Source organism: Ciconia boyciana, chromosome 2 (genome assembly GCF_034638445.1).
Source record: "Ciconia boyciana chromosome 2, ASM3463844v1, whole genome shotgun sequence".
Lineage (NCBI taxonomy): Eukaryota > Metazoa > Chordata > Aves > Ciconiiformes > Ciconiidae > Ciconia > Ciconia boyciana.
This window is the reverse complement of record NC_132935.1, coordinates 111,453,869-111,480,663: the sequence shown is the minus strand read 5'-3', so window position 1 is coordinate 111,480,663 and position 26,795 is coordinate 111,453,869. Positions and strand designations below refer to the sequence as shown.

Below are 26,795 nucleotides of genomic sequence, written 5' to 3'. Positions count from 1 at the left end.
TCCTTTGCTTTGGACTTGAGACCATTACCAAAGCACCTGAGTACCTCAGAGCTTGTGAATGTACCCCTCCTAAGAACAAACCTTGCGAAATACTATCTACTGCTACGGCCACAGTAGACGCAGAGACTTAAAGCCCAGGAAAGCTAAAGCCCACATGCATAGAAGTATTCAGGTCTCTGATTCCCACTAAAGTAGGCACTTGGTCATGAGTGGTGTGCATACTTTTGAGGTTCTTGACCCACACAGCTTCCTGAGATATCTGAGTGATTGTAAAAGGAGTATCAGCATTCAGAAAAGTGACAGGGCAGCACTTAAGCAAGTACCCATGCTTGCCTGCTCCCCAGGGATGCAATCCACAGCTCATCACTGCTCCTCACTACCATTTTAGGTAGTCAGGCAACTAAGAGATGACATCAGGCAGGCCTCCCTACCATCTCATTAACATATCGATAAAGATTAACTCCATGATCCACAGCAAGATGGACAGACAAAAGCTTTGTAAAGAAGTTAGGATATAAAGGAGGTCCTGGTGAGGCAGGAAATATCTTGCGACAATAGAAATCCCATTGTGAGAAGGAAAAAAAACTGCATCTCCGTGGAGTGAAATCCCCAGCAGACTTTTTGGACACATTCCAATCACTGCAATCGAGTCTCTCTCTAACCTCTGTGACTCTCTCTTAGAACAATGCATGCATTTTAATTTCCTCCTATCTGCTGGAAAATAGGTATGGATCCTGTCTGTCCTTTCCCTACTAAAGATCATTTGCAGGCATAACCAGGTTAAACAACCACAAGAGACTAATGTCTCCTCCCTGCTGCACAAGTCAAGAGTATGCTTTTGACCTCGTGTCCTTAGGGTGGCATAAGTACTTAAGCCATTTTTAGTTCCTGAGACGGAAGAAGCACTTAAGCTGCTTTAAACCTTTATGGTGGCATAAATGCTTAAGCTGCTTGCAGTTCCCAAAGCCAAGTCGAAGCTATAGCTATACATGAAGAACTCTGCATTTCTGCATAGGCACATGCCTGTGGAGAAGCTCAGATAACTATCATCTCCACTCCTGCTTCCTTTCCTTTGGATGCATTTATTGTTATTCTATTAGAATTCTTGCGGCTGTCTTACATACTTTATGGAAGATTTAAGAAATGCTGTTGTGACAGATCTCTGCTAACACTGATTAGCAACATGACAATTTATACAATCCGCTGATCTGGCCCAAAGCAGGTCAGCACCTCAACAGTCTTGACACCTTTGCTGAAACGAATACCCACAGTTAAAATCAGCTGGATCTTAAAAGCACTGCATGGCAATTCCCTCTGTGTATAATGAATGCACTAAATACTCTGTCTGCACACTGCACTCCTCACCCCACAGTGTTTGATCTTGTCATTCAATCTCAATACTTAATTTTCAAAGTTTTCCACTATTAAAAAATGAAGCCCCCCCACTCCTCCTAGCTTTGGTCATGACTGTAAACCTAAATGAGGACTAGTGGCATACCACATTTCAGTAATTAGATATTTTGGGGTTACATGTGAGAGAGAGGAGTGTGACTTTTTTAACAGTATAAAAAAATATGTACCGCAAATGTTTATAACTCCAGTGTGACTAAAAAGGTTTTACTCATTAAGAAAAATCAAATCACCAAATAAAGGAAGTTTCAGTCAAAAAGATGGTTATTTCAGAAAGGAGTGAAGTATGTGGAAAACAGGAATATAACTTACACTATTTTACAAACTTAATATATGAACTCTGTGTACGTAACTGTAAATACTTAATTATAAGAAAAAAATTAGACCTCAGTCAGCATTCCAGCTGAATTCATGCTTGAAGCTCATTTATTAGTGTGTCGTTGTGGATTCCCATCTCTGTCCCTTGAGAACTGGCAATAGCAGTCAATGAAGAAAGGGAGGGATCAAAATTAGAAGCCCAAGTCAACTAAAAAATAATGATGATTTATAACTTGAGACAGTCCACGGAAGTAGATGGACAGGGATGACAGGCACAGGAGAAAGGCAGCATGGAAACCAACAGCTGGAAGAGAGGATGGAAACAGTAAGAAAGGAGGAAAGTGGCGGGGGGGTATCACATCAGGTTCTGGCTGTGCCGAGATGCTGCAAGGTTCTGCCCCATAACAGCTCATCACCTTTTCTTAGCAAGATGTTGCTGTACTTCCAACATCACTGCCTCAGTAGCTCATAAACTGCTTATTCACCTGCCTCGGTCCAAAGGGCTTGGGTTAATCTGGCTGTTTTGACTCCAGCATCCAAGGGAGCATTCCCATGAGAAGGGCAGACTGAGGGGAACCTCAGAGATGTCGCAACAAACAGCTGGGGTCAACAGCTATCTTGGGCCAGCACAGCTGCCACTGGGAGAAGACTGGGTTTAAGAAGCCATATTTAAAAATGTATTAAAGATCTGGGGTCAGTGCAACACATGGAAGGAGACTGTTCTTGTCTCATGTGGCATACAAGTTCAGAAGCGAGGAATGCACAAAGACCGAGAGCAGTCAAACTAATAATAATTAATGAACATTTGCATTTTGTGGAGTTTAGTATAAGCCTGAGCAGCAGTCATCTTTTTGCCCTAAATTCTGTTTAACCAAGCCATGGTGAATAAGATAATTTTTTATGTATGGGCTTGGAGAAGTCTTGTTCTCTAAACGTGAAACTGTATTACTAATAAACAGGAATACACTAATTCAAAGGACACAACCCAGCAGGAATGTTTTCTTTTCACCTCTCTGTTTCAGCTGAAAATGTAGGTCTGATTATTTTTTTTTATCTCTCTGCTCTAACAACAGCAATAAAAGTTCTCAATCCCCAAGTTAAAAAAAAGATGTTTTCTTTCTGCTTCTCCTTTTGTTCTCTTGCAATAAATTCTGTAGTTGTCTTCGTTGCCTATCAATAGGTTAAACATATCCAACTTGTATGTTTAAATGCTAAAGACAGAGAATTCCCCAAGGATACGTCAATCGTTGGCTCTTGTACAAAGAAAATACTGTATTTTGCTCAGAAGAGCTTTCTGTGGCAATTTAAACACAGTGAGACAGACACAATATCCTGGAGAGAGGAAAACCTGCCTTATTACATTCCTGACCCAAGAGAAAGGATCTGCCCTTAGGACATAAAGAGAATCAGTGGGGGGAAAAAAAGAGAAAAGTTATCTAATCCTAAAAATAAAGACAGCGGTTCATAATACAGCATGACCTTCTTTTAATCTCTGATATAGTAGTTATACAGTATGGATATGATATAATACCAACAGGGCAAACACAGCTTCCTCGTCAGGCTGGGAACTGACTCCCTCAGCCTGTATCTATGTTTCCAGGTTTTGGACAGCTTTTCGGTAGGCTTTGAGATATTCTGAGGAGGGCATGGAACTTATGGGATATTGCGGGGATTCTTTCCCAATAACATCACATCTTGTTCTTGTTTCATTTAATATACATATATTCACGTATACAGTACAGTTAAGTCTGTTAGCAGCAAAATGCAGCTCCATCAAGGGCAATGTTTTACAGCTCTCCCTTGATTTCCTGTGTAAGAGCATGCAGCTATAAAGCAACAGGCAGAAATTGCATCTTTATTTCCTAAACCTGAAAATTTAATAAACAAGATTCTGCCAGAACATCAACATAAATGTTGTGGACATTAATCATTCCACTTTTACAGTGGTAGGAAAGATGCTTTGATGACTTTCAGCTTTGTTTCTTCTCTGATGTTCTCTTCATAACTCTGTCTAAAATCAAGTGCCATCTCTTTCTTGAAGGTTGCATTCTTGTATTACTAGCTGGGAGGTTAATAGGTGAAGCTGGTATGTTACAGGAATTCCAGCTTTCTTTACTTTTTTTTCCAAATATATGGAAATAATTTTTCATTGCATGCTGCTGTGATAACTGGGCTTTGCCAGCTCCTCCAGCACTGTTGCTCTGTATTGCATTTGCCTCAGTTCAAGCAAGGTATCACAGCTTCCATATTTTGTGATGTTACCAAAAAAAAAAAGCTCCACCTCTCTCTTCAACCAGCTGAATCTGTGACCTGCCCAAGGACAGGGCTAACTGTATTTGTGTAAGGGAGCTGCAGCAGAGAAGTGAAGGAACTGAAAGTGGAAACCACGAACCAGGTGCTCAAGTCAACTGTCCTCAAACAAGGATGTTTTGGTTATGTCTCTGCCCTCCAAAGGTATGCCTTGCTCTCCTGAGAACTGCTGAAGCAGGGAAAGATGCAACAGGGTGACCATGACGATGACCAAGTTCTTGGGGCACTGGGATGAAGGAGCCCATAGGGAAGAAGTGACCCCTCCCACTGCTCCTGAAAGAGTACAAGGGGTCAACTGCAAGCTGACTGCTCCTGGCATTTCACCCACCACTTTCTTCTACCCATCTGCCATCTGCATTACTTCCCTGGTCTGGCTGCCCTCCTGGTTGCCTCTGCTGCAGTGCACTCCTGTGCACAACTCCTGCAGTTTGTATTATGCACTCCATGCCACTGTGTGGACGTTGGTAAACTCTCCTCCAACTTCCACTCACTCCAGCATCTTTCTTGGTGCAAACTGTGTGTGTTCAGATGCACAATTTGAGAGCTGCACTGACCAGGTAACTGCTATGATAGCAGCAAGAAAGCCTTTTGCTGGAGCGTAATCCCTTTTGGAAAAGGCAACCTGACAGGTAGAACCCCATTACAACTTTCATCTTCACCAAGACTTCAGCCATGCACAGAAATCACTTTAAGAAAAATAATCTTACGTATCCATGTTTGGCTCACTTTGTGGTATTTATGCACTTCACATTTAGGTCCCCAAATTGCACCCACATTCTACCTGCCTTCTGTGTAAAGGTCACATGAGAAAAATTTAGGGTAATTTGGTGCCTGCAGCACAAACCAAGAGACCCAAGACAGACTAACAAGGAGAAAAGCAGATGGAGAAAGAAGCCAGGCAAAGTGTGCACCAGTGACAGAGAATTCAAACTTGGCTCAAAAGGCCTGGGCTGGAAGAAGAGACTGAGCAAAGGCTGTTTGCTGAAGGGTTTAAGACCCACTGCTAAGTGATGAAACTGTGGTGGCCTTTACAATGCAATAGTGACTGAAGGTCGTCTTCTCCCAGATCCTATACCCTAGTCCCGCGCTGATGATCTTCAGCCTGTTCTGCTGCTTTCCCTCCTTCTTTCTCCATCACACATGCACACAGGCTTTCTGAGAGCCGGCTACAGGCAGGAGTGCTACAGCTTGAGATGAAGGAAGGATTCCTGCCTTCAGGAAACAGCTCTATGGCATGATTGCAAGGAGGTGTGATGCTTGTTCCTGCCATAAGCTCACAAGAGAGGAGATCCTTGTTGCAGAGAGCTCCATGTTCTCCACAAATCTGTTACACATTCCTCCCTCAACACAGTCAAAACAGTAGTGCACAAACAAGGGCAGAGTTTTTCCTACAGTTGGATGGGGAAGAGGGTGAAGACTGGTCTGAAACCAAACATCTGCCCTTCACTAGGTCTGAGATTACCAGTGAGTGTTGCCTAGGAAATGCACTGTCTGATTACCTTCTAGGAGTGACTGAATATGGAAGGAGAGAAAACCACCTTAGGCTCAACTTCAAAATTTTCTGCTTCCTGATCTTTGCATTTAGGGATAAAAATTGATTTCACGTGCAACTGCTACAGAATTTCCAGGAAAACCAAGTTAAAACCCATTAAAACTCCCTCACAGGCAGTACCCAACGCGAGCAACGGCTGACTTTCTTCTTTACAAATCTGAACTCACATACAGCTATGTACAATCTTTAACAAAAACATACATGAAAAACAGGCCTTACCTTAAAAAAAACCCCCAAACCTGAACAGCCTGGCACTTAGCACTGCTACAGATGTTAATGTAACATGCTTAAAAGCATATATTCTATTTCTGGATTTTTCTCACTGGCAAAAAAAGACCACAGAGGAGGACTGCCAGCACACTTGAGAAAGAAGTCATCATAAAGGGGCATTACAATAAGTTTTTTCATCTTATTTGCAAATAGTATGAAGAATGAAAATACCATCCTGATTTTGTAAGAAGCACACCAGCACACACGAGGCAGAAGAACTAAATACTTTGGATGCTTTCCCACATCGCTGGAGAAGACAAAAATCTATAGGCCTCCTTCCTGCCACCATAACTCATCCAACTTCAATGGAAATCAGACCTGCTGTATATATTAAACCTGAAATTAACTATTCTCCCCCCATATTGTTGGGCTTTGATAAATTCCAGCCATTGCTTCTAGCTGAGATGCGCAGATCTTGATTCTGTGAGCTGCTCTGCTTGCACGGGCTCTTATGGCAGCCCAGAGCCCATTAAATTCGATTGGGTCCAAATGCACTGGGCTCTCTGCAGGAGCGGGGCTTTAGTAGCTCTTATAGTTAGTTATTGAGCCAGGGGTTCAAACCACGCTCAAAGTAATAATATTTTCCTTTAAAATAGGACATGTTCACAATAAAATCAAATGGGAAGAGATTTCTAATCTTTACATTCCACAACACAGACCAGAGTGGTGGAGCCAAGAAATAAATGCTCAACAGTAAAGATGCCTTGAGAAGAAAAAAATGGAAGTAAAAAAGTACCCAGCAAAATTCCCAACAACTGTGGTGCACCAAATGAATATATAAAGCCAGAGCTGTTTTATAAAAATTGTACGGTTTTAATGAGAAAAAATTGTTAAAATCTACACTGCATTTCAGTGCACGGGTTTGGAAATAGACTGCAAGTAGGTTAGTACCTACAGGCTCTTTGAGTTAAAATGTAACCATATATTACAGCAGCTTTATATCATTTTATATTAGCAGAGACAAACCGCTTAATCCCATGAGCCAACTATGAAAGGCTACAGCAAGGTAGAACAAGGAAAAGCTAAAAAGTACTCTTTTAATAAGATTTTGAAGTCTTCCAAACTCCCAGACTGGTACAATGGGTCATCTATCTACACAGAAGGATTAGCAAAGTACTTGATCCCTTACAAAAAAGTTAAACCGTTGCCTTCTTTTAGTGAAAATCCTATGCTCCTAATGGGGCAAAATAGCAAGGTAAATGTCAGACAATTAAATGGGATCTGCTCTTTGGAGTGTATTAAACATATGGACAGTAAGACTAAGCATGTAGACAGGATTTGTTGAACAATATGCACTTCGTTTAGTTCAACCTTGGACCACATTTTGTAAAAGCATGCACTTTCTTCTGCTTTTAGTACTTTTTAAATGATTACAGCACAGCTAACACTGATCCATTTAAAATGAACGAAAATATACTCCTCAGCAAGATCGTCCTGTGTAAATCAATCAGTAAGTCTTTTTAATTTTTTTAAAGAGTCCTGCGCTTACCACATGGACACATCCAAATTGCTTGTATGGAAAAAATACCAATGCTTTGTCTGCAGAAAGAGACTGTTGAATAGTAGGATTTTTTTCAGTAAATGCACTTAGTGTTTCCTTAGAGCTGCAGTAAGATAAAGCTGCAGTTCAGATTAGGAGATAATGCCTGATCCACTTTTTGCAATGAAATGCACAAAAAACTCTAAGAAAGTCAGGAATGTGGTGACTTAAAAACACACAACACTTTTCACAGAAACTACAAAGAAAAATGATGGCAGTGATAAGCATTACCAGAATCTTTACTAGACGATGTATGTTTTAACGTTTGTTTCATCACAGAGGAGATCCTGGTAGAATACATACAACGTTGGTGCGTGACAGAAACGGCGGTGTGTTAAAGGCATGACATCACGACTGAACTGGAGAAGATATTTCAGGCACTTCCTTCCTAACATCTCTAAGAAATATTTCTAACAAGCTTCAGCACGTGCAACAGTTTATTGCCCTTCTGAGATCTCCCTCGGCTTTTTTCCACTGGACATGCGTTTAGAATTTATCTTTCACATCTGTGCTAGGCTTGGTCATCCCAACCACATCCTAGCAAATTCGGGCTTCGCAAAGGTCTGTCACATGTTAGAAGTTAGTCACCCTTGATGCTCCAGGGAGCAGCAGCAGAGATACCTTCTTTCATACTCTCTCTTGCCACAGGATAACATTTTCTATTCTCTTGTACGTATCATAGACAGTCTTGTGTTGTAGCGATACTACAGATGTATGTTTGAGCTGTTGGAATGAAAACTGTACAGGATCTCTTAGTAGAACATGGGGGTATCACCTAACGCACTTAGAAAAGAGCCAAGGCCAATTTTTTTTCTGCCCTGCATTCAACGCACTAACTTTAATTGACTTGCAGTGAACTTACAGGTGCTTCTGGCAACTAAAAATCAATCCTAAATAGTCTGGTTTAACTCAAAGATTTATCTCTTCTCCTATATACCATTGTGGCACCATCTGAATGGGACAGACTTGTGCTGGCAGTCAGCCCCACAAGCCTGCAGGAGTAAACCGAAGGGCAGTCCTGTATCTGTGTAACTCTCCCTTACCCAAAAACTATCAGAGCTGGAGCCTGGCGCCTACAGAATGCGATATAAAACACACTTCTTTGTTCAGGCTTTTTTACTAACCATAAGTGTCGGAATCCCCTTGGCAATTAATTTCCTGGCTGGTAATCCCTTGGCTCTGATCCACACAGAGAAAGTGGCTGCACTGGAGGGAGGTGTGCAAGGCACATGCTCCGGCTTTGCGAAATGAAGTAGTCTGTTGATTTAAATGACAGTGGCCAAGCCTGAAAACTTCATATTTGCCCTGCATAATGAAGTAAGCTAAGCTCACTGTTAAACACTCTTTAAGCTGAGCGTAATGTGGCAAACGGTCAAATACTGCAGGTAGGGTTTTCTTGATTATCTGCAATAATATTGGAAATGGTTTAGGCACAACAAAGATATGTAAAAACTACCCCAACGGTAGCGAGAAATAGAAATATACATCATAAGATAATTAGCACTGATAGCAGTTTAAAGGATAAAGCCTTAATTTTACTAACTTTAAGAAAAATTACACTAACAAAAAAAATCACATACCCACAGGGTATTAAGCTTCTATATTCTCAGCTCTCGTACAGAGGTACAAAACTCTTTTAGTAATCCTGCCTAGTGCTGGAAACTGGCAAAACAATCTACAATGCACACTCCAGAGCTACAGAAATGCCTCTCCCTAGCAGCCAGGCCAGGTGGGCTTGATCAGTTTTAACATATAAGTTGTTTAAGTCTTCTGAGACAAAGGGACAGAGAAGCTGTGTGGGCATAATTCCAGTAAGTGGCCAAATGCCGGAAAACATTTTGACTAAGTTTCCTTTAGTTTTAGACAAAGGCTCTCACAGGAGGGAGAAAGTTGGTACTGTGCTCACATGTGCTGTGAAGAGAACAGTGAGATACTATCTTTTTAATTAACTCGGCCTAAAGTGATGCAGTCTTAACTGAAGCGCTCCAATCCTGGATTCCTAAATTAGGAAGCATCACAGCTAAATAAATACAGGAAACCCACTTGTCCTTTGCACTTGAGAATGCTAAAAATACCCCAGAAAAACATACTGGATCTCCCTGGATGCATCCGCTTTCAACATTGTCGTGACATGGAGGGCCTAAACATGGGTGTTCCTTAAGCAACGATCATAAATAAAACCAGTGCCAAGGCAATAACAGAAGGGAAAAAGGACAGTAGTCATTTTAGGTATGAATACTTGTGGAGCAAGCTCTTGCCCTTCCTGAAAACACTCTGAAAAAGGTCCCTGAATTCAAGGGGTGTTGCTGTCATCTGGCAGAGATCACTGCTGGGGTAAGGTGCTAACTAGAAGCAAAGCTATGTTGTGCTTCTCTCTGAAAATTTAGTGAGTTCCTACCTGCCGCTGTGCTGCTGCTGTTCTTTCTTTTAGTGCTTTCTTGACACATGTAGGAGAGGATAAAAGCCTAATGGGTGCGAGTGTCAGCACAATATAAATTACTGCAAGGAAAAACTTGATGCATGGCTTGGGATCTGAAAGAGGAATGTCCACCATTGTTTGTGATTATGGATCACATCACAATCTAATAGCAATTTTTATTTAATCAATAATTTCCATGCTGAACAGACAGCCCTGTTACAGAGAATCGACAAGCAGGTACTGATAGCGACAAGGCTTGTTATTAATCTTTACCCTGCCAAGATATCAACCAAACTACTGTAAAAAAGCACCACCAAGATGGATTTAGAAGTAGGCTTTTCTTTTTCTTTTTATTTCTTTTCTGTCCCTCTTTCTTTCTTTTTCTTTCTCTTTTTCTTTTTGTCTCTCTCTTTCTTTCTCCCTTTCTTCCTTTGCCTTTCTTTTCTTTTTTACTACACAGCCCCATTACCCTTTTCCCTTTCCAGGTATGTAATGTTTCATACACTTTATATTGTAAGTTTATTTGAAAAACCTGGGGCTTGAATTACACAAAAAGGCAATTCATACTAAGCAATTTCACAAATCAGTGGGACCTAGCCCAGTACTCAGTGTTAGCCATTATAGGCTAATAAATCATACTTTCTCTTTGAGATGTCAATCGCCAAAGTGCTTTGTAAAATTTTTGGCATCTGTAATTCAGCGAAGCCTTTTCATCTTGAAATAAGATGCTCCAGACTGATAACAAGAATAATCCTCTCTTGATCAAAAAAAAAATCTGCATTTTACCAATTAAAGCTGCTGCCAGAAGCCAAACGGAGCAGCACTGAGACTCCACTGTAGTTTATCTCTGCTAAACACAAGGAGGGATACAGTTAGAGCTTTGTTTCATTTTCAGCTTGACTACTTTATCTCATGGAGAACTGCAGCATCTCAGCCCCGCAATACACGTAAGAATGGTATATGCAGACCTCATACCTACAGTGCAAGCCACCAGAGGACCCACTCCTGACAAAACCACCACCCATTCATTTTATAGATTAGGCACACGACACCTTGAAGAAAAGTCACGCTCACACAAAAGTTTAAGCACTGGAAAACACTAAATTTGCTTCACCACGATAAAAGGCTCATCTGCCTTTTTTTTTTCTTTCTATTAAGAGGTTACACAAACAAAAGAGACTGCAAAAATGATTCCATGCAGCCCAGCCCTCTCAAAACCAAATGCAGAACCTGCACTCATGCCTGCATTTAGCTTGCCTGTCCCTGCCTCTGTTAGTGCATGCTGATCTGCCACTTCTGTCTGAGAAAAAGCATTTCCACATCCAATAGCTGGGCCAGCACTCATGGATTTCTGTTCTTCCAGGCATCAGGTTTCTATGGGCAAACCTTTTGCACAGAATATGGGCAGCTAAGAGGGAGAACATGGCACTGTGACAAAGGTACGAAGATGGGCTGCACTATGGATAAAATCCTGTTCATCGGGAGGTGACAAAAGCAGCGCAGAGACACACCACACGGAACAGGGGACTCCAGAAGGTTCAAGGTAGATCTTCCACTGGTTCACCGTAATAACACAGGCTACATAACAGCAAATCACTTAGTCAGTGGTAGCAAGGCAGGAAAAAGCTGCACATAAAACCTCAGCTCTGTCCAGCCGAATCCACTTTGTCCTGGCCCATTCGTCAGGACTGAGATGTATGTGGAGTCAATGCACAAGCCCAACATTCCCTGCAGCTTGGAGGCAACAAAAAAAGCAGGCAGGGACTTCCCTTTTCTCTCTTCTCCATGATATGCCTACAAGAGGCAGGAGCCGAAGAGCCAACTCACTCTGCAGCTTTACTCTGCCTATGCATTTGTCACTCAGTCAGCATGGGCTCCCCTGGGACTTGGCTGGCAGCTTCTTATCCTACACTTCTCCCCAAAATTGGAAGTCACCTATGAAACATCACTAACATGGAAGAGTTCACTAGCTGAAATCTCAGGCAAAATAAACACTTCAAATAAGTATGCATATCCACAAACCAGAGGCCAAACCCTGCTCCCTGCCATGCACAGCCCTTTCCACTCAAGTGCCCACTTGTTACCATTTCAATGGCTAGAGTAACTTCTTGGGGCACAAGAGGAGCACTGTTCATCTCTATCCACAACAGTGAAAAAGAAGTGCTATTTAAATGACATCTCATAGTTTTGCAATCTCTTTCAGGGACACCAATTCAAAGACAATGACTTTGGCAACTCATATGAACAATAGCCGTAGCAGCAGCAGACTAACAACAAGTTTTCCTAATGCTGTGAAAGAAATGCTAATTACAGAGGAATTAAAATTAAAAAATGATTACATTTCTCTCTCTAAATCCCCTCTTAATATTTCACAGATTAGGGTGGATTTATTTTTTTGTAAACCTTTCTCTATCAAAAAAAGAAATCCCCACTTTATTTTTTTTCCCTTCTCCTCTGTGATTCATCAAAAGCCAGACTCTAGGTAGGGGAACTGCCGATGTGCTTGTGTAGTGGAGTACTTAAGAGGACCTGAGCCAAAGCACAGCTGGCCTTTGGGTCAAGCCCAGAGTGAATAAGATCTCTTCACAAGGCAGCAGTGCTGACTTTTAACACTGCTGGAAGGCAGAGGGCATCACGGTGGCTGGCGCGGAGCAAGGATGTGCTGGGAAGGCAAACAGGGGCCGTGCCAGACCCCGAGGGCTACTGAGGCTACAGTACAGCAGTGAGGTCCATCTGTGGTTACTTAACCTGAAAACCCGGCAGCACTTCCACGGTTACCTTTGATGGGGGGTTAAACACATGCTTCATTTAAACAAGTCTGTTAGGTACGCATATGGAAACAAAGAGAAAACGAACACGCACTTAGGGGCACAGATCTGCTTACTAGCTTTCCTATGCCATGTAATGAATTGCTGGCCTATAAATGATATTAACCATTCTGGCACAGTTTAAAACGATGGGCTCAGCAGCCTATAATCCAGCACAATAAGGTGGTGCTGTAATTATAACTCAGCCTTAAACAGACAGTGAGGAGGAGATTTCAAAATCTAAAAACTTCTGGACAGATTATTTGCTATAGTCTCTCCTCCCTCTCTCTCCTCCCCCTTGTTCTGTCACAGCTACAACGATCAAACACACTGAGGGGATACAGGAACTGGGAAAAAACCTTTCCATGGCACTTGCTTGACTCTAAACCAACTCCCTGCCTTCTCCCAAGCCCTGGGCTTGTCTCACTTGAAGAATGATTTCTTTTGTCCACAGCGTTGCTTCTCCAAATATGGATTAGGGTCCAGACACCACCGAGTAAAAAATAAAATAAGATGAAATAGAATAAAACCATCAACAAAACCCCCTTTGCTGTTGTACGTAAAACATTCTCCTTTTGTCAGGAAAAAAATGATTACTATAATGGATTTCATGTTCTTATCTATTCCTTACTCTTTTCAATTTAAAGGAAACACTTCTGAACCTTTCAGGGCACTGGCTGTCACTACCACGCACAATAAGCCTGAGAACAGGCTGAAGCTTCTCTGTGTTACTGCACTAGAGCCAAATAAAACCATAATGAAAATGCACTGAAAACTGCCTCTGCAAAGAAGAATTAAAAATTAAATAAATCCCTGCACGTATTTGGAGATGCACGCAAACTGGGATGTGTAATTACACCCCCTTGGGATTGTGAAGGGACTTGCTTCATGTAGCTGGGACTTCACCTGTGTCACAACCAGTTGCAAGAACACCTCCAGCGCCCAGAGAAAAGAAATCGCTAATGCACAGTGGATAATCTGCCTTTTGGGGCAGCTGTGTGTAATTGCCTCCTTTCAGGCATAGATGCCTACCCACACAGCTGTGAGTAGCACCCTGGTGGCTTTGGCAGCTTGAGGCTGTCTGCTCATGGGACAGGTTTCTCCTCCTACACATGGTGGGCAATGCGCGACTCACGCGGTCATTTACAGCTCTACCACTGCAGCTGTTACTCAGGGGAACTGCTCTAATCTGGTTTATTCTCCTATTGCAGTTGGATCTTTTTTTAGATAAGAGTGGTGAAGCTCTCTGGTCCTTACCTACCACTCTCCTACAGGAGAGGAGCTGAGGAAGAAGCCACAGGCAAGGGCAGCAAGGTAGCAGAAGGAATGAGACTTTCAAAAATCTATTTACTTTGAGTGTCCTTATTTCTGGGCATCCAAAATGACCCACTCCAAAGAGGTCTAGTCCTTCAGAGAGTGGTGTGCTCCTCACCTCTCAATCAGACACGTTCTTAAGTGTTTTGAGGTGCACAGCATTGATTAAGGCACCCCATATCACTATAGATGCTGCAAAACCTGAGCCAAGGCAGGCTGTAGACCCAGCCCAGGTATTATGTAGGTCTCCATGGATCACTGGCCAACTTCTGTCAGTCAGGGCTGAACTCACCCTTTTCTGCAGGAGCAGAGGGCAAAAACCTTAAGAAACTCAACTCAGGGAACTTCATGTAATGGTTCTTCTGGGTACCCTCAGTGCATCACGATGACCTGGGGAACACGTGGGTATCGGAGAAACAGAAGAAACTTTCCTCTGGTGTGATAAGGGAGCCTGGTGAGGCATTACAGCAGCTGCCCCGGGGATTGCCGGGGGAGCGCTCCAGTCACTGGGCTTTGCAAATAGACAGGAAGACCTCAGCAAATGAGATCCTGAATGTAAGCCATTGCTATCCGTTTAGGGTTTTTTGATCTCATCTAATCAAATGTAACAACAATGAGAGAATTTTATTGCTGTACAATTAAGGAGAAAACACTAACAAAAAATAGCTCTACAGTTCTTCAAGCATGTTTTTGAATAAAAAATAATTATCATCAAGCTACACAGCAAGGGGGATGAGAAATAGGCAGCACTGCGTTTTTCTGATTGCCATTGTATTAATATTTAACAATAACTTCAGTCATTTCCTTGAAGGATAATTTTCTTAAACAAACTTTTATCTTTAGTGTCTAACCCTTTTGCAATATTTTATTCTTAAACTGATTTCTGGGGGAAAAAAAAGACAAACTGCAACAAAAAGCAGATTTATAAAAATATACAATATCTTATTAGCTTCTGGGCGCTCAAGTGGATTTATCACATATTTAAAACAAACTTGAGCTCAGCTAAGCCCAATTATAATATCTCGCTGGGCAGAGAAATTAATTAAACAGCTGAATGATAAAGACCCCAGCAGCAAACTGAGGCTTTAAAATAAATAAGATCCTTTTTTTTTATTTTTTAAGAAGAAGAAGGGAAAGAAAGAAACCTATAATACACATGTTCAAACAGTAACATAAGCAATCTTTTCAGGAGTGCAATGCACTGTAAATAAGACTACCTGGCAGGCGAACGCAGTGGTGGCTCTAATGCAGCTCTCCAACTTTGCAATTTGCTAATGTGCAACACATGCACCCCTTTTGCACCAACTTCAAATAACCCTGGGATCCCAGCAGTGCAGCTCAGCGACTGAACCAGAACAAGGGCAGAACTTGTCAGGATTTAAGAGCTTTCAGCAAAACCCTTCAATTGCAGCCGGTACCCTATTCCATAGAAGGATATCAATTATAGATAGTGACTTGCTTTAGCAGGGCAGTCGGTACTGTCAGACACTAGATAGACAACCATGAAGAATCATGAATCTTTCTATTAACTGTAAGGGGGGGGGGGAAGGATGGATAGGTGCTATAAATAAGGCAGAGCGTCTGAATGGTTTAACACCTTGCCTTTTGGTGTATGTATCATGAAAATTTAACCAAGCTGAATTCTAAGTGGCACACATCGCTCGAAAATAAGAGCTCCCGCACCAAAATCATTGCGGTGTCAAACCCTTCTGGGTGGGTCACAACGATTCTTTTATGTAGCTTTTCAGTTATTTATTCATAGCAGCCCAGGTTCTGTTCATAAATTCAGTCAGAAAACATTGTCTCTTGGGGCCTAAGCACACTTTCACTAGCGCCCACATTTTACACTAATAACAGGAGGACTTTGCTACAGAAAGCAATGCAGAAAAATGCCATCAAATGCTGACTATTGTGCCCAAGATTGCCATTTCTGCTCTAAAGCTATACCACATATTCAGACACAGATTATGTTTGTATTTACCATTTCATACATGATATACCACACATCACAGCTATACCACACACACAATAATGCAGATATTGCTAGAATCTGATGCACCTATAATTGATTTCAAAGTACATTGGGTCCCATCATTCCCAAAAAGATAATAAAGCTATCCTCGTGTGACAGAAAGACCAGAATATACACAAATTCATATTTACCTCTTTCAAAACACATGTATACGTGCTTGTGTATACACCCTATACATGATGGGAGTAATGACATCTATAATGTGAACTGTGTGCATTGTGTATTGTGGAAAAGCTCTCCTGAGCTCTGCTCAACCTGGCGCAACTAGAATTCACGCTGAGGTGCCTAAACTTTTAGGAAACAAAACAAGCAGCTAGAAACATACTTCCATCTTTTCCGTAAACACTGCAGTTCCTCTAAAATTCTAGTGCTTTGGGATGCAAGGCTTGGATAACAGTCTGTTCTGTGCCATTGGATGTTTTGGGTCTGATATCTTACTATTATGTATGGCTACAAACAGTAGCTTTATTCCCCTGAAAAATCCCCCACATTCATTAAAAGACTTACTGCTAGCCTTCGTAGATCCTGAAAATTTAGCCTAATTAGGATATACAAGAATGCTTTTTAGGTCTTTTTTTCTGAAACTCTGCATTTTACAAATTTCCCCTTCCCAGCTGAACTTCCAAAGCCCAGGGAACTGGTTTAGAGAGTTGTACAGGTGAAAGAATACTCTAAATACTTCCAAGTCAAATATACAAATGCATTTTCCTTTCTACTGAATATATATTACATACCACATACTCAATGAAGTGGGTGACAGGGAAGGGGTTTCTTGCAATCCTTTGTTAAGGTCTGCATAGCTCACTCTTAGTTTCGCTATACAGTTCACTTGACTACCCATAGTATGGGTAAGTAGGTGTGTGTATACAATATGATGTAGTATCACATGTGTAGTGCCGTATCACACCCACCCAATTTCTGAACACGTGACTGTAGTTCTCTGCTGATGCTAATCATCCTTTCTGAGTGTCAGGGAATATAGGGAAGCTGGCAGATGTTATCTGGACAAGTCTTGCTAGGGCAATTTAAGCCTTTATTGCCTTTGTCTATGCCAGTTGCCCTTGCTTTGATGATTACTACCTCACAAGAGAGTCAACAAAACAAGATGGTTATCTGTATTTTTGATGTCCCAGATTGGAGTCCAGCATCTGACTTCAGACCCCCCTTCAAACATGGCTGGAGCAACTGAGGCTCTGCTGAGCCTGCCGGCAGGTTGGGAATCACCTGCAGAGCAGCAGCACATGCAGCCAGGGGAGGCAAGATGTCACAGCTCTGCTGCAAGATTTGAAGGTTAATATCTATCAACCTGCAAAGCCCTGACCTTGCTGGGAAGCACAGCGTGATCCTAGCTACATGCCTACCCGTATACGAGCTAGCTCAGGTACCTCCACACAGCACCAAACAGCCTGATCTACATGGCTCCGGAGGCGTGGGGTGAAGACCTCATGCCCATATCAGGGCCATTCCTTCTCTTGTGTGTGAGCAGCATCTAGCACCACGGGACTCTGGGCTTGACGAGGCCTCCAGCTGCTACTGCAGTGTAAACATTACTGACTAGAGGATGTACTCACGCCACTGAGACACATACTCTCTCTCTGCCTAGTTCAGGTGCACACTTGCACATGCCAATTCAGGAACTCATCCAGTGCAAAGACACTGAGGTAAGTGCAAATTACGGCAATTTCTATCCACTGGGATTTAACCACGAGTATTTGGGTAGGAGGCATACATGAGCCACATCAGTAGGGAGATTTTCAAGGGCTGAACTGCTATTCAGGCACTTAACGCTTTCTGCCAGAGTCACACACCTAAGCAAAACCGAACTGCCCTCCCATAAAGCCCTACCCAGACCTGGACTTCATTTCCCTAGTTGCTGCAGGTGTACATCAGAGGGCTGTGGCAATCAAGGGCAGACAAAATGTGGGAGAGACAGACTGGGGTGAAGGGCCAGACTTGCAAACAGAGTTAGATGTCTAAAGCCCTTTGCAATTCTGGACAGAAATAACTTGCTCAAGTCCCCACAGCAGGGCTCTGTCGGAGCAGCAAAAGAAATCACAAACCAGGGCTCCATCACTGAGTCATGCTGACTCTTACAGCGTGATTTGCACTACTTGAATGTGATGGTTGCGATGATGATGATGATTTTATTGTCTTCGGGATATCAAGTCAGGACTTGCACCTCATAACCTTAAATGCCATCATAGCATATCTGAATCCTGACCCCTGCCAAAAAGAACTCCTTGTATCATAGAAACATTTTTTATCTGCCTTCTTTATGTCTAGAAAAACCTATTTCCGATGTTGCCATAGTGCAGAAACATAAGAAATACACTTTTATCACAGGAGTCTTGGTATTGACCTTTATAGTACAGTCAGATTCGCTACTAAAATCACACCAGAAACAAAAAATGCATTTAAAAAAAACCAAAACCAACCAAACTATCACACTGTCAATTTAATTCACCTGAAACTACAAAACATTAGCTATTAGCTAACAGGCACAGTGGAATTAAATTAAATTTTATGTCTGAAACTTCAAAAAACCTCTTCCCTTTTTTCATTACCAAGGGCACCTTTATTCTGAATTTCTCTTTTATTTCATATATTTTGGTGTAAATTATTTATCATCATCACTGGGATCATTTCTGAATATTGAGAAAGGTTTGCCAGGCGTCATAAAGCTTCAGCCTTACAATTATTAGCAGATATAAAGAATGTGCCTGTGCAGAGCCCCAGATGATGTCAATCGGTCTGTTTGCATGGAATCAATTGCAAGACCGACACTTGATCTTTTAAATGTGTCCAACCCTTTGCAGCAGCCGTTCATATGGCATTTCTTCCCAAAAAGACATTATGACACTGCAAGAGTCTCTCCTCACATTTCATCTTGGCGTATTAAAATGTTAGGGTATTTTTTGTGCAAAATGTGTCCAAAAGATTCTTAAAAAATGTCACATTTTTGCCATTATTTTAGTTTGTGACAGTCTTTAATTTATTATTATTGTTACTGTTACTACTACTACCTAATAATAACAAGAAACCAAAAACACATCTTGATGAATAACTGCAACACCAAGTCTCACACTCCAAGAAGGAAAAACTGGCATTGCTTTACTAAAGCCAGCTTTGCAGCATCAGTTTACCATTTTGCATAGTGTTTGGAAATATATGGTGGGGGTTTTTTATTTATTTTGGGTGGAAAAGTACATTTTTCAACAAGCTATTTCAGTAATATTGGCCACATTATGCAACAGATTTTGCATGATCTCCAGGAAAGTATTAAACAGTTTTCTACAATAAATAGGATTCTGACACACTGATCATTTGCTGAAGATGTTCCTCTCTAATCTGTCCTAGGAATTCCTTTTTTTTTCAGAGTATTTAGATACATTCTACGATGCTGGTAATTAAGAGAGGTGCTGCTAGCTAAGGATGTTGGAAATGGGGGGGGATTGTACTTGCCAGGTTATATGCCAGATTTTGTTAATTCATTTTCTAGTTTACAATACTAAAAATTAGTAAAAATCATTTATTTTGGAGAAGTGGTAGAGAGGAAGAAAAAACAAGGCAGATACGACTAACATTCGGTGTAGCATAAATAAGACAATACAGTTCTCTTTCACTAAAAAGACTGAAATAACTCAGTCTCCATGTATTTAGCCAAATAATCCACTTCAGTTTACACACAAGAGTAAATTGATATCAAAAACCCCCTTAGGGAAGGGGAAGAATTCCCCCGGCCCATTTCTCCTGTTACAGTCCCTTTTGGGAGAAAAAAATCAAACTTGGCTAAAGGTTAATAATAATTCATGTCCAGCTTACTATTACTCAATAACTATCAAAGTCTCTAACTCAAAATAGCGTTTGCTAGCTTACAGGATCAGAGCCATTACAATCTTTATTGAAGACTTTATTGAATTTTACACTAAGCTTTAGCTGACTGAACAGGTCAAGCACTGTGGCTCCGAGTTTTTTTTATTCTCAGAAACTCATAAACCCCTCTCCAGTTTGCAGCGCTGTTAGCTAAGAAACTTGACTCAGCACAGGGTCAGAGAACCTGACCCCCATGAAAAAGGTCACGTAGTTTTAAAACCCAGTTCCTGAATACCATTAACTTACATGCACTAGCTGTTCCTGCGTGTCAAACTCCCGGGAACAGCCTTCCCAGTGGCAGTTTGTCTCGTAGACCACTTCAGGCTCCTGTTTGCTTTCATCTTTGTCCCCTTCCTCTTTTACCAGGGTCATTCCTTCTGGTTGTTCCTGGAGAGAGGAAAAAAACAAGGGTGAGGAGACGAAAGGGGAAATTCTGAAACTGAGGAGGAAGAAAAGTGAATTATTTCAGCATTAAAAGAAAGATGGAGGTGGGGGTGTAGATTATTTTACTCTCAGTTCACTCTGTTACTCAGTTCTACAAAATACAGAAGCCCAAAACAGGCCTGGTAAGCCAGCAGCCATTTGCAGACTATACGTGTAAAATAGATTTTTCCTGCACGGAAGTACTCACTGCAGAGAATTTCTAAAAAAATAAATCCCTTTACATTTCAATTCAAGCAAATTGTAAAGGCTTGGCTTCCCTCTCCCCATATTTAAGCAGCTCTTTATTTGCACACTTACCCCTTATTATGCAGTGGCGCCCCTAGTGAAAAAGGCACTATTCAGCATCGTTGAATTAAGTGGACTTTGACTTTAGTACTATGGTTAGACACAAAATGGATCACCAGTAATCCAAAGTGTGTTTTCATTGTTAATCCAGCGACAATTTGGCACACAAAAACCTTTACAAAAGCAACTTTGGTAATTTGGTAATTTTCAGGCTACTTGTTAGCCTGTTCTTGCCTGTAATGTGTGCATGAAAGGGGTGAGCGGGAGAAGAGAGTATTTAGTTTTGGGTTTTGACTTTCCACCTTCAGTTCCTCAAGGTGCCTCATTCTCCCCAGCTTGCTATGTGCTCAGGGTAAGGGTCAGATGTTAGCATAGACATTTGGTTCAGATTATGCACTCATGCTCTTTCCATTTCAAACCTGCTGAAGGATTTAGATGGACCTCTGCTTTGTTTTCATGGATTCACTCACAAGATCAAGGCTCTGATTCTCATCTCCCCCGAGTCACTGTAAACCAGGAGCCGCTCTACTAAAACCAGTGGTATTAACTGGTATAGCAAACGAGACTGGAGCCTGACACTGAGGCCTCAATGAAGTACAGTGCTAAGACCTGGTAAAAGTCAACATGGCGTAAATATTCTTGCTGAACAGAAAAGACGTCCTCAGTGAAGACCTGAATGTCTCCAGTTCACTTTTCCACGGCAAACAGAGGGTTGAGCACTCTCTGACTGATCAGAGGCGCCTCTCCATCAGCCTCCTTCCTCTCTGCTCTCATTCTGCAACACAGCCCTGTAACCCAGCAGCCCCTCACTGCTCGCGTTTAACCCTTGCTACCGTGAGCTGAGGCCGCCCATGTGTGAACTAGATGAAGGGCTGCACGAGGGCAGAAAGCCTGAAAACACGTGCTACAGGCGAGGTCCATTTTCCCTCTGGCAGTGAGATGAAAGGCTTATTTCTGCAACCTGACCGCCATACCTGCACGCTTCCTGCTCCCGGGCTGGGGAGGTCCTCATCGGGCTTTATCTTGGAGCGCTTGTTGTGCATGGGATCTCCAGTGCTGCTCACTGCAGATTCGCTTGTGGGTTTATTCTGCTGCAAGCAGGTTTTTTTTTTTCCCCAAAAAAGACAAAATTAGACTGTGATAAATATGTAGCTCCAAACAGAAATATGCAGCATCTGCTCAGCAACTTTATTTGGAGAAGCTACACTGTTAATTATATTGGATATGCAATTACATTGTGCTTCAATTACATAGCATTAACTTGTGGAAGAGCTGCATCACTCAACCTTGTAATGGAGCAGGGAGGGAACAGGAAGGAGGGCATTCGATGTAATTCCTTGCTACAAACCAATGCTGGTTTTGTCAGGCCAGGGAGGGGTCGGAAGAACTTGATTTTCCACATAATGATGACTTCAGAAAGGCAATTTTGAAAAACGAAATCACTGTGCACTGATTCGAATCAACATGAGAAAAAGATGTATTTTTTCACACTTGGAGGAAAGGTTTTGCACTTAACATCTGCACACAAGACCTCAGCTCTTTTATTGCGTTTCCCATTATAATGGTGGATAGGAAGAAAAACTGAATACTAGTGTGAAACCCTCAGCCAAAAAATCCTAGATGAAGTCCTGGATTCCCCCATCAATAGCAAAACTACTGCTGACATAAACAGGCCAGAATCTTGTTTTTCTCTTGCTGTGCTAGACTGAACACCATTATCTACACCTGCAAATGGATCTTGTAGGAATCCAGAGATCTTTTAGAGATATCTGAACTTGCATGGACCCCACAAAAAATCAATATGCTTCCTACAGCAGTATGTTCTGCTTCTACATTTGTAAAAGCTAGCCAGGAGATAAACAGCTCCCAGACTGATAAATAACCTATCCCAGGTCATCTGGAAACAAACAGCACTAGTTAATAGCAGGCAAACCACGAACGGTGATAAACTCCACATTATGGGCCTGATTCACTGCTGCACATCTCCAGCTTTTGAGAATACAACTTGGTTTTTCGAAATGATTAATTCAAACTCACTAAGTCCAATTTTGCACAAATCCAAGAAAAAAATCTTCAAACCTCTGCACTATCTTTGAGTTCCTCTGTTGCTCACAGATTGAGTTACTCACTTTGAGTTACTCACACCTGTGTCAGGAGAGCAGAATCCAACCCAGGTATATTATACTCAGTCTGATTTGGAGGTGAAGCTGCTAATCTTTAAAATGTTAGTGTTTTGATGTGGTTTTCCCCCTTTTTCTTGCTCCCCACCTGTATTATGTTCCTGTATAAGACCCAGGAGAGACAGTTTGGAATGAGAAGCTGCTGCAGCACACTGAAATATTTATGGGGACTAAAAAGCACGCTACCAATCAGGAACCGCGCATACACTCCTGTGATTTATAATAAAGGGACTGCAAATGCTATAGCTGCAAGAAAACTGTTATCGAAGGGTCTCGGTGACAGTGATGATTAATTGCCATAAAGACAATGTCATTTGTTTCATTTTTTCATAAATTAATGGGGTGCAAAGGTTTCTTTTGTTGTCTCTCACCTGTGTGGACTCAGAAGGTCCAGAGCTGACCTGGACAGGGTTCAGGACACTGGGGATGCCAGGGATAGGTCTCTGGGTAGGAAAAGTTGGAGCAGGATGGATGAGTGGAGGGCTGTGTCCAAAGGCTGAACCTAGGGTTTGCTGACGACTTATAATTTGCTGATGCATTTGCTGGAGGGATACCGGAGTAGGAGGGTATGTGAAACTCAGAGCAGGGCTGAATTTGGGAGAAAAAGGAGGGAAGAGGAAGGAAAAAGATGAGGGTCATTATAGTATGGAACTGTACAGATTAAACATTTAAAAGATATGTTATATATTTACATTAATGGAAGTCAAGTCCCTCCCTCCTCCTCATGTCTTTCTTCATGCCCCAAAGGATGGTAAATCCTGCTTTTAAATCCAGAGTTGGCCTGTATTTACTAGTGAGTGCAAAAATGATACCATAACAAAACATAACATTTTTTCCTAACATTTACCCGGAAATCACAGAAAGCCAACCGAAATAAAATTCAGAAAAACTGAAATAAAAGGCAAGCAGTTCAATAACAGCTATTTATTGCAATAACAAACTTTATATAAAGAAAAAGAATGGGTGCCCACATGCTTTATAGTACTTTTATTGATAATGCAGTTCCCCTATGTTCGCGTGTATAAAGCAGTTCCTTTAATCTTGGCTCATGCTACGCTCTTTCATATGTCTCTAGATCTTATTACAAGAGGAGAGAAAATCAATTGGTTAAATGTGTTCTGAACACCATGCTTGTCATATCACTCATTTGTTTGCAAAGATGGAAAGCTCAGTTCATCCAGAATGTCACCTAAAGAATTGCCATCAGTGCCGTTTGGTTACAGAAACTGATGGATTAACCTTTCCCCTCTGAAATTGGTGATCAATGAGTTTCAATGTAGAAATATTCCAATGGGAAAGCACTTCTCCTTCTTCCAGTTAAACAACAGTAAATGTCTATTAGAACCCATTACGCATGTTAATACCTGTCATCACTTCATTACTTTGCCGTATTTCCCAGACTACAGTGACTTTGGAGGAAATGACACTGCCATCTAAGGACCTATTTTGTGGGTAGTGCCAAAGCATTCTTTGTGTCATACTCGAGAAATAAATGGCGTGGAACTAAATCTTCACACACAGGAATATGAGATTCTCCTGTAAACATTTGCCAATAACTTACAATCATAGGAAAAAAAAAGAACAAAAAGTATTCATTGATTTTTTTTTTCCTTAAAAAAACCCCAAAACAACCATAGTTCAAAAGAGCCATACAAATTTAAAACATTAGGTCTTAAAAGAGAGGGGTGCAGGCATAATACCTTTTAAGAATCAAGGCTTCTTCTAATGTCAAAAGGGTGGATTTAATCCAAATTTACAGTCTGGAGTCTTAATTGCTATTGCTGTTAAATGCATTAACTGAAAATACTGCGATACAAAAAAAGCTAAAATCACTTCAACCATTTTAAGTAATAATTCTACAGAAATTCTGTGTTCATTAATCTGACTATACATTTTGTCTGTTGGACTACAATCCATAAAGAGACAGCTTCAATGTGATTACATTACTACTATTATTCCTGGTGAGAACTCTGCATTACAATAGTTTGCCCATTTAGGACAGAATATCATTAAGAATACTCCGGGAGAATTTTACTGGTCTTTGAGGAACTCTCTTTTCATTTTGCATTGTATTCTTTTTAATAAAGGGAGGCAGAAACGTAGTGAAAACAGTAATTGTTCACAGGAAGAGTTAGGGAGAAATCAGTAATAATATTCAGTTATTGCAGCTCTATAGTCCCTGCTAGTGTTCCTGTAAGCAACCATGAATGATTACAGCACGATTTAGCTAAGGTAGCCACTATGGATGATTGATAGGACATTAATCAAAAGATGCATATCAGGCTCAGAATTTGTTCACAAGCTTTCTTCTAATAGCTGATTTCATGTTCACTGAGCTCTATGCCAGTTTGTTCAATTTATTCTTCAGTGTACAAGCCATTCATCAAAGAACACAATGATTTAACACCCCTTTTCCTTTTTAGTGAACAAACATTACTAAGTGTAACTACTCTGGTCTGTTCATTAAAAAACATACAGTTACAATGTCATACATGAGGCTAAAACAATGCCTCCTTACTATACCCTGGCATTTTTTGCTTCTGTATATACACTGTGAGTTCATCTCATGTACTTCAAACACTAGACGGCACCATCCTGAAGATGCTATCAAATTCGCCAAGATCAACAAATGCAACATACAAACAATTTGGATGAAGTATTTTATTTTTCTGTGAGCGGTTAATGCCTAGGACATCTTCACCCATCAGCTGAATCAGTTTAAAAGAAAAAAATAAGTGAATTGTTTTCACTGGGAGCTCCAAGTTCCTAGCACCCTCGGAAATACAGGGTGGTTGTTTTCTTTTTCCTTTCTAGGTGTTTATGCATGCACAACAATACCTAGCTTTGCAAGTCCAGGTTCAAAATTTTGGCAACATTCTTCAGATCCTATGTGGTAAAAAGACAAACTTATGATTCAGCCACAAGACGTGACTGACTTAAGACCTCAGCTCAGAGATGTGGGTCCTGCCCATCACTGCTCTGTGACTACAGTTACATAAGCACCTGCATCTGACATTAATTTTTTAACCAATCCAAAGCAAGAGCCCAGGAGATCCCTCCCAAACAGTGCAGGAGGGGCAGGAGGGAACTATTGTGATCTGAATATATTTTTATCTTAGTAGGAGGCTGTTAAGGTGCCAGTGACTAGAGACTCAGGAATCTGGATGCTGAAGAGGAACCTTTGGCCCCAAGTAGGAAACAGACTGTAGAAGCCCCAAGATGTATACATTCAACTTAATGCACTTAATGCAGCTCACATTTACCGGAGTTTGGCAATATTCTCCACTCAGTCCCTCCAAAGATGGGAAAAGACTGCTGTGTCAATAGGGTATTTTTGGTCAAGCATCCCTCCTTCGCATTCTTTACCCCATGTAGAGCAACACAAAAAGTGATGATGCCTCCCCAACGGCAAAATACCTTCCTAACTAAAGGAAAAAAGCAGCTCTGCTTTAACAAATACAGAAGCTAGTTTCACTGGCCTGCAGGGATGCGCCTTACACCAGTACAGTGCAAGTGCTTAAATGTTGAGTAAGTGTATTTGCTATTCCCCTCCCTATATAAATAAAAATGGCTTCCATCAAAAGGACCGATTTTACGTCATAGAGATGTCCTCTTTATCTACAACTGCTTTAACACCATATGAGCCTCCAGAAGGAGGATACTAAGCCAGGCACTGCCAACCTTTGTCCAACTTGCAAACAAGCAAACTTGTAAGGTACAGCAAAAGAGACCGACATCATCTTAGCTAGTGGCTCCTACTGGAAAACAATGACACCAGCAGCAGATGCATTAAGACACAGCTGGACAGATGTGCTAAGGAAAGGAGGAATCCTTATTTCTTTAGGATCTTTCTTTTGCCCTGTGCTCAGCAGCAAGGGTTGAGTCTGAGGTAGTAGGATTTTCCTACAGAGCCTAGCAACCTGCACTTCATTCCCTCCACCTCTAAACTTCAAACATCTCAGGCTGAAATGAAAAGGAGATCGTGAGGGAGCAGAGGAATAGCCAGCACAGCTAGGGGGACTACTCAGAAATGGTGACAAC

General features: G+C 41.4%; 1 protein-coding gene across 4 annotated transcripts in view; it reads right to left on the bottom strand.

The window, feature by feature from the left end:
- The window catches only part of GLI3 (GLI family zinc finger 3), a 216,348-nt gene that overhangs the window by 21,846 nt on the left and 167,707 nt on the right, over positions 1-26,795 (bottom strand). For 2 of the 4 annotated variants that reach the window (XM_072853542.1, XM_072853545.1), the window contains 3 exons: positions 23,126-23,342; positions 21,549-21,665; positions 20,092-20,232 (listed from right to left, as the gene is read on the bottom strand). In XM_072853542.1, the coding sequence (XP_072709643.1) occupies positions 20,092-20,232; positions 21,549-21,665; positions 23,126-23,342 (475 nt within the window). The remainder of the gene's footprint in view (positions 1-20,091; positions 20,233-21,548; positions 21,666-23,125; positions 23,343-26,795) is intronic. The other 2 variants (XM_072853543.1, XM_072853544.1) reach the window with 2 other exon arrangements.